General features: G+C 45.9%; 1 protein-coding gene across 1 annotated transcript in view; it reads right to left on the bottom strand.

Moving 5' to 3' along the window:
* The window catches only part of NOL4L (nucleolar protein 4 like), a 105948-nt gene that overhangs the window by 71310 nt on the left and 17352 nt on the right, over positions 1-17286 (bottom strand). Inside the window, exons 2-3 of the mRNA XM_073308637.1 lie at positions 11809-11964; positions 7971-8082 (exon numbers count right to left, since the gene is read on the bottom strand). Of these exons, the coding sequence (XP_073164738.1) occupies positions 7971-8082; positions 11809-11964 (268 nt within the window). The remainder of the gene's footprint in view (positions 1-7970; positions 8083-11808; positions 11965-17286) is intronic.

Here is a 17286-nt window from a genome sequence, read left to right as displayed (position 1 = left end):
TGAGCATAGAGTGCTTATAACATGTCAGCAGCAGTCTAGGATTAATCTGTTCTTCGTTCTCAGAGGGCTGGTTTCGGGGGTTCCTCCAAGGACTGTATGTGCAGAAGGTTTATTGGTATTCTAGGGATCTCTCTCCCCTAACTAATGTATACAGAGGACGTGAGCTGATAATGACAAACACTCTGCCCTCCAAAGACCTCTGCCGCTGGCAAGAGGAAGTGGCCTGAAAGCAGCTGGACCTTGAAGACCTCTGCTGTCTGACCAGGTGGGGTAGCAGTTTGAGGAGCACAAAGTGATATCCTCAGAATATCTCAGTAGCGTGAGTCGGGGAAGGTGGAGGGTGTGTCTGCAGTGGCTTTTATCCAAGAACCTATGCGATCAGAGTGGGAGAAGAGATTAACAGTAGCCTCCTTCCAAAGATTCTTGCTATTCGGGGCTTAAGGCGAGCAAGGTGATATCAGCTGACCCTCAAGGATCCCTGCTTTGATGACCAGTAGTGGCTTCTCATGAGGCTCTCTGCCCCTGCAGAGCCTGGTGGCAAACACTACTTCTCATAGATTGTTCCCTGCTTCCCGCCAGGCTTCCATCTTTCACATCACAATTGGGTGCTGAAGTAATTAATGCAGTTCCACAAATGGGGGATGATGTCATCAAATAGCGAATAAGGAGCAGGAGCAGATGAACTCTGACAGTCAGATTCTGCCTTCAGTTACACTGGTGTGAATCTGGAATCATGCCATTAACTTCAACACATTTACTGTGCATTTACTTCACTGTGACTCAGATAAGAATCTGGCCCTATGAAAACAAAGATTTTTCTTTTTCCCCCAAGCCAAAGTATCTAGTAATAAAAGCTAAGGGAAACCTTTTTTTAACAAGCCCTGCAGGGACTCCACATTTTATAGTCCTGCATACTGAATCCTACTAGGGGGCTGCTGCACTGGTTTATGCCGTTATTGTAAAATACTGTCTTAATATTTTTATAAAGAGAAAAATACACTAACTCCCTGCCATGTCCGGAAACTATATATAACACAGGCAGAATTGTTTAGACTGGAACTGGACTGATCCTAATTCCACATCGGTGTAGCTCCAGCGGAGTTACTTTTTACACCAGCATCACTGAGATTATGATGAGGCCCAGCGTTGTTCTAAGTTTCCTATAAGCAAGACAATTTGTTTTCATGCATCACATTGGTGCCCTGCAGAGTTCAGCACAAGACCCATTTACTTAGGGATTTTTCTGATCTGGAGTGCTGCGAGGTGAGATTTGTTTGATAAATGATGGAGATGAGGACTGGAAGGGAGGGTTCAGATCTTTTCACCCTACAGAGTTACATTTTATATGTGGGTGTGTGATCTTTCACCAAATGCCAATGTGATCTATTCCAAATAAATTTCCACATAAATAAATATCAGTGGAATTAGCCAATGTTCTTGATAAGAGTTAATCTATTCCATCTGTCTTTTATAGGTTTCTAGGTAGGCTCTGTGCACTGCACAAAATTAAAGAGGAGAAAAGCTCAGAACAGAAAGGCATTTGTCTCTTTCTACCCTCCTGACTGAGGAGCAGTGTGAAAGATTTTTTTGTCTGCTTGGTTTATTTTTGAAGAGCATTGATTTTGAGGGAAGGCTTTACTGAAAAGGTCTCTATTACACTTTGATCAAGACAGTCAGGCTTTGGCTCAGTCTAGTCTCTTCCGACCATGAGTTCCATAGCTGGGTTCAGTTACTGAGGGTGTGTAGCATCCAGTGCTGTCTGGCCAGAATCTGAGCCTGTACAGCTGCACTGCCTGTGGGAAACACAGCTGTTTCAGGAGATCAGGAACAATAACGCAGTATCTGAAATAGCCAAGTCCCATTCCATTAAGGGCTTGGAAGAACAGGGTCATGGCCTATCTCAGTGGTGGGACAGACAGCTCTGTTGGTGCTAGATGTTATTCAAGTGCTGTGAATTGGGTCTAGGGGACCCCTTATCAGACTATCCTATGGCCCAATGGTCAGAGCACTCTCCTGAGAGCTGGCAGATCCCTGTTCAAATCCCTGTTACCCCTTGGGTGGAGAGGGAATTTGAACTGGGGGTCTTCCGCATCCTAGGTGAATACCCTACCACTGGGCTAAAAGTGATGAGGGAGCTCTTCCCTCCCCGAAACCCTGACCTCTAGCAAAAGCACCTAACTCCAAAGAGGGTTTCCAGTTGACAATTGCTAGCAGAGATAAGTGCATCCCTGAAGTCAAGACTTAGGTGCCTATCTCTGAGAGAGGGGTGGTGTTTAGTGTACACCGCTAAGTTGTATCTCCCCTTGTCTAGCTTAGGCAGCTTCCTGACTAGCATACTGGCTTTTATGAACGACAGTCGAAAGCACCTCTCTCCCCACTCATTGTATAGGGAGCCTAGGTGCCTAACTCAGGCTTTGTGAATCGCAGTGTGTTTCTGTGATTTTTTTTCTAGGCACCTAAGAACCTTTGTGCATCCAGGCCTGATTCTTTAATCAGCAACATGGGAATATGCTGTAGTAATGAAGCATAGGCTAATAAATCCAGGAGAGCTGGCTGTATTTCAAGGAATCCCTGTTGAGGTTACAGGGACAAACCATCCCGATGTGTCGAAAGAATAGTAAATATGGCAGGCGACCAGCTTGGCTTAATGGTGAAATCCTAGCGGATCTTAAACATAAAAAAGAAGCTTACAAGAAGTGGAAGGTTGGACATATGACCAGGGAAGAGTATAAAAATATTGCTCGGGCATGTAGGAATGAAATCAGGAGGGCCAAATCGCACCTGGAGCTGCAGCTAGCCAGAGATGTCAAGACTAACAAGAAGGGTTTCTTCAGGTGTGTTGGCAACAAGAAGAAAGCCAAGGAAAGTGTGGGCCCCTTACTGAATGAGGGAGGCAACCTAGTGACAGAGGATGTGGAAAAAGCTAATGTACTCAATGCTTTTTTTGCCTCTGTCTTCACTAACAAGGTCAGCTCCCAGACTGCTGCGCTGGGCATCACAACATGGGGAATAGATGGCCAGCCCTCTGTGGAGACAGAGGTGGTTAGGGACTATTTAGAAAAGCTGGACGTGCACAAGTCCATGGGGCCGGACGAGTTGCATCCGAGAGTGCTAAAGGAATTGGCGGCTGAGATTGCAGAGCCATTGGCCATTATCTTTGAAAACTCATGGCGAACGGGGGGAAGTCCCGGATGACAGGAAAAAGGCTAATGTAGTGCCAATCTTTAAAAAAGGGAAGAAGGAGGATCCTGGGAACTACAGGCCAGTCAGCCTCACCTCAGTCCCCGGAAAAATCATGGAGCAGGTCCTCAAAGAATCAATCCTGAAGCACTTACATGAGAGGAAAGTGATCAGGAACAGTCAGCATGGATTCACCAAGGGAAGGTCATGCCTGACTAATCTAATCTCCTTCTATGATGAGATTACTGGTTCTGTGGATAAAGGGAAAGCAGTGGATGTATTGTTTCTTGACTTTAGCAAAGCTTTTGACACGGTCTCACACCGTATTCTTGCCAGCAAGTTAAAGAAGTATGGGCTGGATGAATGCACTATAAGGTGGGTAGAAAGTTGGCTAGATTGTCGGGCTCAATGGGTAGTGATCAACGGCTCCATGTCTAGTTGGCAGCCGGTGTCAAGTGGAGTGCCCCAGGGGTCGGTCCTGGGGCCGGTTTTGTTCAATATCTTCATAAATGATCTGGAGGATGGTGTGGATTGCACTCTCAGCAAATTTGCGGATGATACTAAACTGGGAGGAGTGGTAGATACGCTGGAGGGCAGGGATAGGATACAGAGGGACCTAGACAAATTGGAGGATTGGGCCAAAAGAAATCTGATGAGGTTCAATAAGGATAAGTGCAGGGTCCTGCACTTAGGACGGAAGAACCCAATGCACAGCTACAGACTAGGGACCGAATGGCTAGGCAGCAGTTCTGCGGAAAAGGACCTAGGGGTTACAGTGGACGAGAAGCTGGATATGAGTCAGCAGTGTGCCCTTGTTGCCAAGAAGGCCAATGGCATTTTGGGATGTATAAGTAGGAGCATAGCCAGCAGATCGAGGGACGTGATCGTCCCCCTCTATTCGACGTTGGTGAGGCCTCATCTGGAGTACTGTGTCCAGTTTTGGGCCCCACACTACAAGAAGGATGTGGATAAATTGGAGAGAGTCCAGCAAAGGGCAACAAAAATGATTAGGGGTCTGGAACACATGACTTATGAGGAGAGGCTGAGGGAACTGGGATTGTTTAGTCTGCGGAAGAGAAGAATGAGGGGGGATTTGATAGCTGCTTTCAACTACCTGAAAGGGGGTTCCAGAGAGGATGGTTCTAGACTATTCTCAGTGGTAGAAGAGGACAGGACAAGGAGTAATGGTCTCAAGTTGCAGTGGGGGAGGTTTAGGTTGGATATTAGGAAAAACTTTTTCACTACGAGGGTGGTGAAACACTGAAATGCGTTACCTAGGGAGGTGGTAGAATCTCCTTCCTTAGAAGTTTTTAAGGTCAGGCTTGACAAAGCCCTGGCTGGGATGATTTAATTGGGGATCGGTCCTGCTTTGAGCAGGGGGTTGAACTAGATGACCTCCTGAGGTCCCTTCCAACCCCGATATACTATGATTCTATGATTCTATGAAATGTCACATGCTTAATTGGGACAATTTCTAAAAAATATACTCACCGCAATGCCTTTCAATAACTAGCTATGAATAAATGGCACACGTAATCCATTTAATTGGAACCTCTAGGCTGTCCATAAGTCTGCTCACAGGAGTTAACTGGTGGGAGTTGGTATTTAATAGGAGAAATTTCCTGGTGTAGGGCACTCTGTTCATTTTATTTTGCTTCTCTGCTTGATGAGAGTTGCCAAATGCATCACATTTGCCTTAATATTTTAAAAATGTTTTAATTCTCTGTATTATGGGTTGTGTTTAATTATTTTTGTTCAAGAAAACCTTCCTGAGACAGTTTTGTTTTGTACTTGGTAACACAAAATACAAGTTTACAACTCACTATAACAAATATTATAAACACTGACTTCAGTGGCATTTTTTCCTTTTACACCAGCAGAGAATTTTGCCCAGTAGTATGCATTGTTTCTGTCTTTAAACTCCAAGAACTGATAGGTTTACAAAGGAAGGATAATGAAACTAAATACCAGAGTTGTGGTGATAATTTGGTGTATACTCTGATGTAGCATAATCTTGATTATCCAAACACTCTGTTATCCCAAATAGGGTCACAACCTGCATGTCTATTAAGTACTGCAAATTACTTCATTATCAGAAACTTCAATTATTCAAACTTATTCATTATCTTTCATTATGTAACTAATAGTTTATAGGGGAAATTTAAGACCAAACTTGCTCAGAAATATAAGTTTTGAGGCGGGGAGGAGAAGGCCTTTGCAAAATCTAAAACCAACAGAAATATCTGCAGTGTCTTTGACCAAACATTAGGGCATGGTGCTAGTACAGGAGAATTAGAAAGTGAAACTGACCAGAAAAAAAAATGAAACTGACTAGTCTATTGTCCTTGTCCAATTTGAGAAAAGGCAAAAAACAAAACCAAACAGCATAAAAAGTGAAAGAATTGTGCAAAAACAATTTACTGTTCAGTTTTAATAAATTAATGTATTATCAATAATATAGGTAATGACATTCTTTTGGAAAAGAAATACCATTGCTAACCACACCACCTCCCGATATCCAGTCAATGACAGCATTTCAATGTGAAATGCCTAGAGTGGCAGTTTTCAAACTGTGGATTGGGATCCCAAAGTTGAGTCCCTTTTTAATGCGGTCGTCAGGGCTGACGTTAGACTTCCTGGGGCCTGTGGTCAAAGCCAAAGCCCAAGCCCCGCTACCTGGGACCCAAGATGAAGCCTGAGGGCTTTGGCTTTGCTCAACCCCCATGGGGCATCAGGGTTCAGGCTTCGGTCCTCCCCCTGTGGTCATGTAGTAACTTTAGTTGTCAGAAGGGGCTCATGGTGCAGTGAAGCTTGAGAACCCCTGGCCTAGATTTGCCTGTACTAGCAGAACTAGTGGAAGGTTGGACATATGACCAGGGAAGAGTATAAAAATATTGCTCGGGCATGTAGGAATGAAATTAGGAGGACCAAATCGCACCTGGAGCTGCAGCTAGCCAGAGATGTCAAGAGTAACAAGAAGGGTTTCTTCAGGTATGTTGGCAACAAGAAGAAAGCCAAGGAAAGTGTGGGCCCCTTACTGAATGAGGGAGGCAACCTAGTGACAGAGGATGTGGAAAAAGCTAATGTACTCAATGCTTTTTTTGCCTCTGTTTTCACTAACAAGGTCAGCTCCCAGACTGCTGCGCTGGGCATCACAAAATGGGGAAGAGATGGCCAGCCCTCTGTGGAGACAGAGGTGGTTAGGGACTATTTAGAAAAGCTGGACGTGCACAAGTCCATGGGGCCGGACGAGTTGCATCCGAGAGTGCTGAAGGAATTGGCAGCTGTGATTGCAGAGCCATTGGCCATTATCTTTGAAAACTCGTGGCGAACCGGGGAAGTCCCGGATGACTGGAAAAAGGCTAATGTAGTGCCAATCTTTAAAAAAGGGAAGAAGGAGGATCCTGGGAACTACAGGCCAGTCAGCCTCACTTCAGTCCCTGGAAAAATCATGGAGCAGGTCCTCAAAGAATCAATCCTGAAGCACTTGCATGAGAGGAAAGTGATCATGAACAGCCAGCATGGATTCACCAAGGGAAGGTCATGCCTGACTAATCTAATCGCCTTTTATGATGAGATTACTGGTTCTGTGGATGAAGGGAAAGCAGTGGATGTATTGTTTCTTGACTTTAGCAAAGCTTTTGACACGGTCTCCCACAGTATTCTTGTCAGCAAGTTAAGGAAGTATGGGCTGGATGAATGCACTACAAGGTGGGTAGAAAGCTGGCTAGATTGTCGGGCTCAACGGGTAGTGATCAATGGCTCCATATCTAGTTGGCAGCCGGTATCAAGTGGAGTACCCCAAGGGTCGGTCCTGGGGCCGGTTTTGTTCAATATCTTCATAAATGATCTGGAGGATGGTGTGGATTGCACTCTCAGCAAATTTGCGGATGATACTAAACTGGGAGGAGTGGTAGATACGCTGGAGGGGAGGGATAGGATACAGAAAGACCTAGACAAATTGGAGGATTGGGCCAAAAGAAATCTGATGAGGTTCAATAAGGATAAGTGCAGGGTCCTGCACTTAGGACGGAAGAACCCAATGCACAGCTACCGACTAGGGACCGAATGGCTAGGCAGCAGTTCTGCGGAAAAGGATCTAGGGGTGACAGTGGACGAGAAGCTGGATATGAGTCAGCAGTGTGCCCTTGTTGCCAAGAAGGCCAATGGCATTTTGGGATGTATAAGTAGGGGCATTGCGAGCAGATCGAGGGACGTGATCGTTCCCCTCTATTCGACATTGGTGAGGCCTCATCTGGAGTACTGTGTCCAGTTTTGGGCCCCACACTTCAAGAAGGATGTGGATAAATTGGAGAGAGTCCAGCGAAGGGCAACAAAAATGATTAGGGGACTGGAACACATGAGTTATGAGGAGAGGCTGAGAGAGCTGGGATTGTTTAGTCTGCAGAAGAGAAGAATGAGGGGGGATTTGATAGCTGCTTTCAACTACCTGAAAGGGGGTTCCAAAGAGGATGGCTCTAGACTGTTCTCAATGGTAGCAGATGACAGAACGAGGAGTAATGGTCTCAAGTTGCAGTGGGGGAGGTTTAGATTGGATATTAGGAAAAACTTTTTCACTAAGAGGGTGGTGAAACACTGGAATGCGTTACCTAGGGAGGTGGTAGAATCTCCTTCCTTAGAGGTTTTTAAGGTCAGGCTTGTCAAAGCCCTGGCTGGGATGATTTAACTGGGAATTGGTCCTGCTTTGAGCAGGGGGTTGGACTAGATGACCTTCTGGGGTCCCTTCCAACCCTGATATTCTATGATTCTATGAACTCATTTGCGTTTACCTTTGGGCTCCAGTCCGTTGGAGTTAAAATGCATCCTCTTCTGGCACTCAGTGCAACTCATCAGGAACCTGGTCACAGCTTCTCTTGGAAGGAAAGCATAGGTCTCTGCAATCTGGGAAAACAATGAGATGTCTGTGTATCCTCGATAAGAGAGACTGCTTAACGCACAGAACCTGAGTGATCACAGGCCTTGTCCCACTTCACCTTGCTCAGCATAGGAAAGAACAGTATTAACTCAGAGTGAGATACTCCTTTAAAGCCCTAGCCTGTGAAGTGCACAGTGTGTCCTTATCGCCATAATGGTTACTGGTGGAGCACAGCACCTCTCAGGAGGTGCTCTGCATATCACAGGATAAGGCCAATAGTGACCTCAGATGACAAAAACAGACCTCTGGACTTCCCATACAGCTGACACTCCTATGCCATCTCCTATAATTACGCCTACAGGAAAGGCTGAGAACAGTGTAGCTGTAAGTTCTTAAACTCAGTGAGAGTGAGGTCTCTGAGGTTCTTGTTCAGTTAGCATTGTTAATTACCATTATACCGGTAATTGGAAGAATCCATTACTCTTTTTAGGGGAAGTTCTGTCTTTTCCACACTGAAAATCTTCTATTAACATTTTGTATTTCAATGACACATTTTATTGAGGAAACAGAAGACACTTACAAATATTAATGAATTAAATTTCTTAATACCTCTGAGGTAGGTATGAGTTACCCCTGTTTTACAGATAAGGAAACAAGGGTACAGAAAAGCTAAGGTCAAACTTTGGTGCCTAAAGTTAAGCACCTATATCCATATTTAGGCACCCAAATATGCAGCCTGATTGTGAAGCTGGGCACCCACTACTCTGAGCTGCAGCAGGTGGCTCAGCACCTCTGAAAATCTATATTTGAACCTTTTGATAGATTTTTAAGGCCAGAAGAAACCATTAGATTATCTAGTCTGACCTTCTGGATAACACAGGCCAAAGAGTTTCATCAAGTTACCCCTGTATTGAGCCCAATAACTTCTGTTTGACTAGAGCATCTTTTCCATAAAGGCATCCAATCTTGATGTGAAGGTAGCAAGAGATGGAGAATCCACCACCTCCCTGGGGACTTTGTTCAAAGGATTAATGACCTTCACTGTTTGGTCCAAATGATGTATCCTAGCAAGGGAGTAGAGGAGTCCGGAAGAGAACCCAGGAAGTCCTGGCTCCTGGTCTCATGCTCTAATCAGTGGAAACGCTCCTTCTATTTTGTTTTGCTAAGGAAAATGGAAAACACTTAAAAAGCCATAGAGACAAGGTAGATGAGGTGATCTCTTTTACTGGACCAACTTCTGTTGGTGAAAGACAAGGTCCAACCTGAAGAGCTCTGTGTAAGCTCGAAAGTGTGTCTCTTCCACCAACAGAAGTTGGTTCAATAAAAGATAATATTCTGGGACCAACACGGCTCCAACAACACTGCAAATACCTTAAAAATCCAAACATTTTATATCCCTTAGGTAAGGTGAGAGGGGTGAAGTGTGAACATGTTGAAAAAGAGAAAAAAGTCTCTTAGAGCAAAGGGGGCAGTATTTTGGTTGATATTTTGGATTTCTGCAAGCTAAAGTTATCATGGGGAAGAGAGACATTTATCTCCACTAAGTGGCAGCATAACCCCAGTTTTGGACGCATGCTAATAGCAGATGGATGGAAAGTTCAGACAGGGATCTTGTCCCAAAGCTTCAAACTGGGGACACAGAGCCTGGATCGCATGGGATTTGCCTTCAGTCTCTCTAGACAAAGACCAATCTCACCATATCTTTTATGGCTGAATAAGTGTCTTTGGTTTTCAAGGAGTCTGTTAGACATTCAGTCATCAGGAACTCTCCACAAAAGGACTAAAATTCAGGCACATGAAGAATGCTGCTGGAAAACATGAGTATCTGTGAACTGCCCCTTAGCCATGCCTGTAGGACTATGACCAGTTCCCACCTCTCATGGTGTCTGCTGCAAATTTCAGCTAATTTTAGTGATACAATTGTTATTTCTCAGCTGATTTGATGCTCTGCAGAGCAGACAGCTTTCTTGATGAGTTATCTCCCATCCAAATTCCCTTTCTGATTGCCTCTCTCTGGAGGTCATGGACAAGGGCAAACTCTCCAGTGACTCTCTGATTAGAGATGGTGGAGAGAGTGTGTCCCCTGCTATTTCTCTGAGTCTTCTGGAGTTGCCCATCCAGACAGAACCCTTTGTGCATCAAGCCACCAGGATCTGAAGCTATATTTAATATAAAGTATTTCACATTCCAAACCTGGCAGCAAATGAATTCTAGGGCAGCGTGATGGGGTACAAGAGAGGACAGACAGTCGAGTCCTGCCAGGTCAGAAGGGGATACACACTGTTAATGTGATGATCTCAGCTCAGGAGGGAATCTGAGGGGTGGAGCATGGAGCTATCTGACTGCTGTTAGCAGGCCTGGGAAAACAGACGTATTCAGCCTGGTCCCCTGAGGCTGTGCAGTGCACAGATTAGTACTCCAGAGAGCTGAATTGAAGGAATTAGGGGAGGGTCAGAGCGGTCTGCTGTGGAAATGAGCAGAAAGTTTCTGAATTACAATCATGCTGGTGGAGTTGCCCTCCTTAATGACAGAGAGGTCATCTGCCTCCAGCCAGAGAGCATCACTGCATACAATCACACTGCAGGCCCTGCTCTACTGCAGGGACACAAGCAATGGGGACATGAGATGTACACAGAGCTCTCTGCTCCTCAGTAGGGGCTCCAGCAGCACACAGGTCCTGTAGAGGGACTGGGCTCCACCATAGGCACTCAAGGGGTGTGCAGAGCCCTGTGGAGCCTGCAGTCTGGAGCAGGGGACAAGAGCATACTCAGCAGCCTGTATCCCTGTGGGGACTCAAGTAGCATGCAGAGCCCTGCATGATCCCAAGCAGAAGGCAAGCTCATTGCAGGGACCAGGGCAGCATGTACAGCCTAGTGGAGTCTCAAGCATGAGCCTGAAGGGTGCATACAGCAGAGAACAAGCTGCTGCTGCATGGCCAGTCCTAACAAAGAAGGAATTTTCCAAGTGGCCAGGTCCTCAGGCCTCCAGGATTCAACACACCAGCAGGAACTTGGAGAGTGAATTCCATGCTCCATGTACAAGAAACAGGACACACATACTTGTGTTAAAAGAATATGGAGAGGAAGGAGAAATATTAACGTTTGCTAAACACACTTCTGGACAAATTCATTCCTGGTCTAAGCCTTCAGGCTGCATAGACAGAAACATGGCGCTCTGTTCTCTAGGCAGCACTTTACGAAATGTCCCACTTGTAGGTGACTGTCACTGCCTCAGTTTTGCAGATGAGGAAACTGAGACGGAGTTAACATGGTTTACCCAAGGCCACTCAGCAAATCAGAGCTGGGAGAAAAACAGCAAACTCCCAAGCTCTAGCTGTACCCTTTTCTTCAGCGATGCTTCTCTGCAACTGAGGGGGGAAGAGAGGCAGACGGCACAGAGCAGGAGACGCAGGGGTGGATAAACATCCCCTCTCACCTGAGTAGTGCTCCAAGGTCAGTAAGGGTCAAAGCCTTTCTGATTATGTGTGGAGTTGCGTTTGTGTGTTGTTTAGCTGTGCCCTTCCCTGCCACTGTATGCTTGTGCCTCTACCCCCCACACCTTTCCTGTGTCCTCAACACAGCTGCTGTGCCGTTATACCATTCTTTCACACCGCACACGAGTGTGCATACACAGCCCTTTCCCTTGTGCCCACTCTCCCCCACATCAGACCCATTCCTCATTCTCACGGAGGAGGCCTTTCCCCTTTGCGTCCATGCCCCCAGCTGTCTGAGAAATGCTGGAGGAAGTCTCACCGCTCGATAGGTTTTCTTCTGCCCAGCATGTTTGGGTGCTTTGCCTGGCTCTGCTGAGCTCTCCACATGCATCGAGTAGATGATGTCAAAGAAATCTTCCACCACAGCAACGCGTTTCAGAGAGATGCCCTCAGGCTCCGACAGTCCATCTGCCCCCTACAACAGCACAGGCACGTTGAGTTAGTATCAGTGATGGGTGACAGGGGTGATGAGATGGGCCTCGGGCTAATGTGGTTGGAGGGGGGGACAGGCACAATGTTCCAACCCTGAGCTGCCTTGAGCACATAGGATATGGGGGGATAAATTAAATAGCGCTCCAGGGAGGTTCCTATCGGAGCCAGGGCAGCGGCGGCTGCTGCTGCTGTTGTGCTACTAAAGCTTCCAGTGAAAATGGACCAAGAACAAAAACAAGGGAAGAGTCCGGAGTGGAATTTTAAACAACTGAAAATTTCCATTTTCATAATTTAGAGCAATCTCACTAGGCTGGGAATAGGCAGAAGAAGCTCTTTGGATTTGCACATGATACCCACCCTTCTGGGGCCGGGGGATACTAAACAGATGCAACCCCCCCAGACTCAGACCAATTAGCAGGGCCAGCTTTTACTGTGATGCCAGGATGAGGTCCCTGAAGAACAAAACTGAATCACCTTCCTACCCTGCGCTGACCTTTCCAAGATCACTCTCACACACACAGCAGCTGAGCACTAGCAGGACCATCACGGCTCTTTGTGTGTTAGGATGTGCTGAAGAACATGAGGCTGTAATCCTGCCACATGGCAATGGCGAGAGACTGGTGAGGGTGGAAAACGTGGTGAGCACTGTACCTCTTATCTGGCTGGCACGAATGGTGTCAACTCACAGTGGCAAGGTTTGCCAAGAAAAGAAGCAGCATCCTTCAGTACCCAGCAGCTGCTAATGTCGCTCCATCAAACAGAACCAGAGCCGGGTGCATTGATGGGAGATGGTAGGGATATCTAGTCTAGTGTAAAAGTAAGGCTAGTTTATTCTAGGAGTCAGGCTCCTGGACAGAACATTCAGCCTGCTGCTTAAGAAAATAGAATTATTGTATATATGAGTGTGTATATATACACACATGCACTTAGGTGGTATTATGGGCCTGATTTCCAAAAGGTTAAGCATGTAAGCCCAATTTGCATATGAAAAGATTGTCAATGCACATGCAAGTTGGGCACTTGTGCACATAAATGACCCACAACTCCTCTTTTGGATACCCATTTTGCATGTGCAGTCACAGTAATTACACATGCAAATTATGCATAGAGTTGCACATCTATTTTTTTATTGTCTTGTGTACACATTTACTATATTCAAAAAATGAGCCCTGTTCTTAAGCAACCACTCAAGGGACTGTCAAAAATCACTTGTTCAATGGAGATGGCCTTCTAATAAAGGTTATATTCAATATGGATTTGTAGATTCCAGGACCTGAATGGACCACAGTGATCATCTAGTCCAGGGGCAGTCAATAGGCGGACTGCAGGCTAAATCTAGGCAGCCAGATACTTTTGAAAGGACCCTGAAATCTTTTTATTTACTTATTATCATTATTTCTTTAATTATTATTTTCTCTGGAGTCTGGACCTGGACTATTGCTTGACCAAGAAATTTGGACCTTGACAAAAAAATAGATTATCCCTGATCTAGTCTGACCTCCTGTAAAACACAGGCCATAACACTTCCTCAAAATAATACCTAGAGCCAGATCTTTTAGAAAAACATCCAATCTTGATCTAAAAATTGTCAGAGATGGAGAATCCTTTCAACTCTTAGTAAGTTGTCCCAATGGTTATTTACTCTATTAAAAATGTATACTGTCCTTATTTTCAGTCTGAATTTGTCTAGCTTCAACTTCCAGCCATTGGATCGTGTTATAATTCTCTCTGTTAGACTGAAGAGCCCATTATTAAATATTTGTTCCCCAGGTAGGTACTCATAGGCTGTAATCAGTTATCCCTTAACCTTCTCTTTGTTAAACTAAATAGATTGAGCTCCTTGACTCTATCACTATAAAGGCAGGTTTTCTAATCCTTTGATCATTTTTGTGGCTCTTTTCTGAACCCTCTCCAATTGATCAACATTCTTCTTGCGTTATGGACACCAAAACTGCACACAGGATTCCAGCAGTGGTCATACCAGTGCCAAATACAGAGGTAAAATATCTCTATTTCTACTAGAGATTCCCTTGTTTATGCCTCCAAAGCTCACATTAGCCATTTTGGCCACAGGGATGCACAGGGAGCTCGTGTTCAGCTGATTATCCACCACGACCCCCAAATCTTTTTCAGAGTCACTGCTTCCCAGGATAGAGTCCCATCATTCTTTGTTCCTAGATGTAAAAAGAAAAGGAGTACTTGTGGCACCTTAGAGACTAACCAATTTATTTGAGCATGAGCTTTCGTGAGCTACAGCTCACTTCATCAGATGTTTACCGTGGAAACTGCAGCAGACTTTATATACACACAGAAATCATGAAACAATACCTCCTCCCACCCCACTGTCCTGCTGGTAATAGCTTATCTAAAGTGATCAACAGGTGGGCCATTTCCAGCACCTGGATTTGTGCTGGAAATGGCCCACCTGTTGATCACTTTAGATAAGCTATTACCAGCAGGACAGTGGGGTGGGAGGAGGTATTGTTTCATGATTTCTGTGTGTATATAAAGTCTGCTGCAGTTTCCACGGTAAACATCTGATGAAGTGAGCTGTAGCTCACGAAAGCTCATGCTCAAATAAATTGGTTAGTCTCTAAGGTGCCACAAGTACTCCTTTTCTTTTTGCGAATACAGACTAACACGGCTGTTCCTCTGAAACCTGTTCCTAGATGTGTACATTTACATTTAGCCATATTAAAATGCATATGGTTTGCTTGCGTCCAGCTTACCAAGCCATCTGGATTTTAGTATCAGCACCTGTCCTCTGCATTATTCAGGCACCCCCCAATTTTGATTTTGAGACCTATCCCTTAGCCACCTTTTAATCTATTTAATGTGTGCCATTGTAATTTTGTATCACTCTAGTTTTTTCATCAAAATGTCATGTGGTACCAAGTCAAATGCTTTACAAAAGTTTGACATGTATATTATATCAACATTATTACCTTTGTCAACCAAACTTGTAATCTCATCAAAAAAATATCAAGTTCGTTTGACAGGATCTATTTTCCATAAACCCAAGTTGACTGGCATTAATTAAAAATAAAAGGAGGGTAATATAATTAATTGAGTTCTGTATCAGCCACTCCATTATCTTGCCCAGGATCGATGGCAGGCTAACAAGCCTATAATTCCCCAGGTCATCCTGTTTATCCTTTGTAAATATTGGCACAACATCATCTTTCTTATAGTCTCCTGAAACTTCCCCAGTGTTCCAAGACTTACTGAAAACCAACATTCTATGATTCTAATGGTCCAGTGAGCTCCTCAGCCAGCTCTTTTAAAACTCTTGGATGCACGTTGCGGACCTGCTGATTTTAAAACGTCTTAACTTTCAGTAGCTGGAAAGAATGTTGTTATATGATATTATGACATTTGTTTTCTCCCCAGATCAGAACAGAAATATGTATTGAACACTTCTGCCTTTTCTGTATTATTATTATTGATAATTCTACCCTTTCCATCTAGTAATGCACCAGTACCGTTTTGTTCCTAATATACTTAAAAACTGAGGCTGTGTGCAGACCACCAATCCTCAGTGCAGGGTCAAAATGGGGATAATTACAGCAACGGGACAAAGAAACTGCACAATGTGAAAAGCACAAACAGACATGACATATAAGGTTCTTACCAGGTTCAAGGGGAGGTGTGCCCTACAAACACCTCAATAAACCACCCCTTACAGGGCCTGCAGCCACTTCCTCTCTTCCCTTCACCCCCCATTACTGCTCGCCACAAGTGTTCAAAACCATGAGCCAGGCTCCCATAATAGCATGACACTGACTTAAAAATCATGAGGAAGGTGGGGACCATGAGGGCAGTTTGGCTTCAGCCCCCTTGACAGGGCTCCCAGTTTTGGTTGGACATATTCCTGGATGTTTTTTCCATGACATAATCTTTAATTCCTGGAGACTCCAGGCCAATCCTGGAGGGTTGGCAACCCTACTCCTTGAAAGTAACAGGAAGTAGCAGCCATTTTGAATAAGGGGAAATTCATAAGTTTTACGTCAGGAATGATGCAATCGTGTGAAACTTTAGAAAACACCAAATATTGCAAAACTCGAAATAAAATCATGAAAGTTGGCAACCCTTATCTTCCCTCACACAGGGTCTGTGATCTTGCATCCTTATCCTCTCTCCCATTCATGGGGCCCATGCTCTCTTCTAACACACTCTCCACACAAGGCCCCTGCCATTGCACCCATATCTTCTCTCCCCCCACTTAGGGCCCAGGGCTCATCTTCCCCCTCATGGGACCTGTGTGCTGTTTCTCCCTGTCCTTCTCGCAGGGCCCATGCCTTTGCCCCCAAGCCTTCCCTCTCCCCTCCTGAGGCCCACCCTTTCTCCCTCCCTCTCTCCTTCATAGGGCCAGTGCCCCCTTCCCTTCACAGGGCTGTGCACTTCCCCTTCTCAACCCTCTCACCAGGCCCAGGCCCCTTCTTGCTCTTCACAGGGCCTGTACATTTGCACCCAAGCCCTCTCCTGAGGCCCATGCCCTTTCTCCCACTCTCTCCCACTCCTGGGACCAGGGCTTAGGGTTGCCACCGCTGAGGTACAAAAAAATGGGACATCCGGGATGATCCTGAGCCCATAAAACTGGCCAGCTGGCAGCATGCACTGAGCACCCTTAAAGATTTCCCAGGACAGCTACCTCATAAAAGGACTGATCCTTGGAGAACCTGGACCGGTGGCAGCCCTTTCGGTGCCCCCTCTTCTCTTCTAGACCTATGCTCCTTTCCCCTTCACAGGGCCATGCCTCCGCTTCCTCTCTCTTCACTCACTGGGCCCATGTCTGTTCCTGCTCTCCCCTCACGGGGACCATGTACTTTTCCTCCTGTGCCTTTGCACCCAAGCCCTCTCTTCCCTTTCTTGAGCCCTGGGCCCTTTCTCCTTCTCTCACCCTTATGGAGCTAGAGCTCCTTCTCCCGTCTTACAGGACCTGTGCTCCTCTCCTTCTCCCCCGGCTCATGAGGCCTGTGCCCTCTCTACCTCTCAGGGGGCCATGTCCCTCTCCTCTCCCCACTCATGAGCCCCACGCCTCCTCTCCCTCTCCCCCTCACGGGACCCATGTCCTCGCCCCTCTGGGCAGGGATTTTCCCTGTGCACCATGCGAACTGCAGCCAACTCTGCAGCCTGCCTGGCGCAGCAGTTCCCAGGCTGGGGGAGGGGTGAATCACTGCCCACATAGGCTTGGGGCACGGTGCTAGAACCCTGCTGCCGAGGACCCTGCGCCCCCGTTGGGGCTGGCAACCTGGCTTCGGGATCTACATAATAGCGGCAGAGCATCTGAGTCAGGCTCCATCCC

This window comes from Lepidochelys kempii, chromosome 13 (assembly GCF_965140265.1).
Source record: "Lepidochelys kempii isolate rLepKem1 chromosome 13, rLepKem1.hap2, whole genome shotgun sequence".
Taxonomy (NCBI): Eukaryota; Metazoa; Chordata; order Testudines; family Cheloniidae; genus Lepidochelys; species Lepidochelys kempii.
The sequence above is the reverse complement of the archived record's forward strand: the minus strand, read 5'-3'. Positions and strand labels throughout refer to the sequence as shown.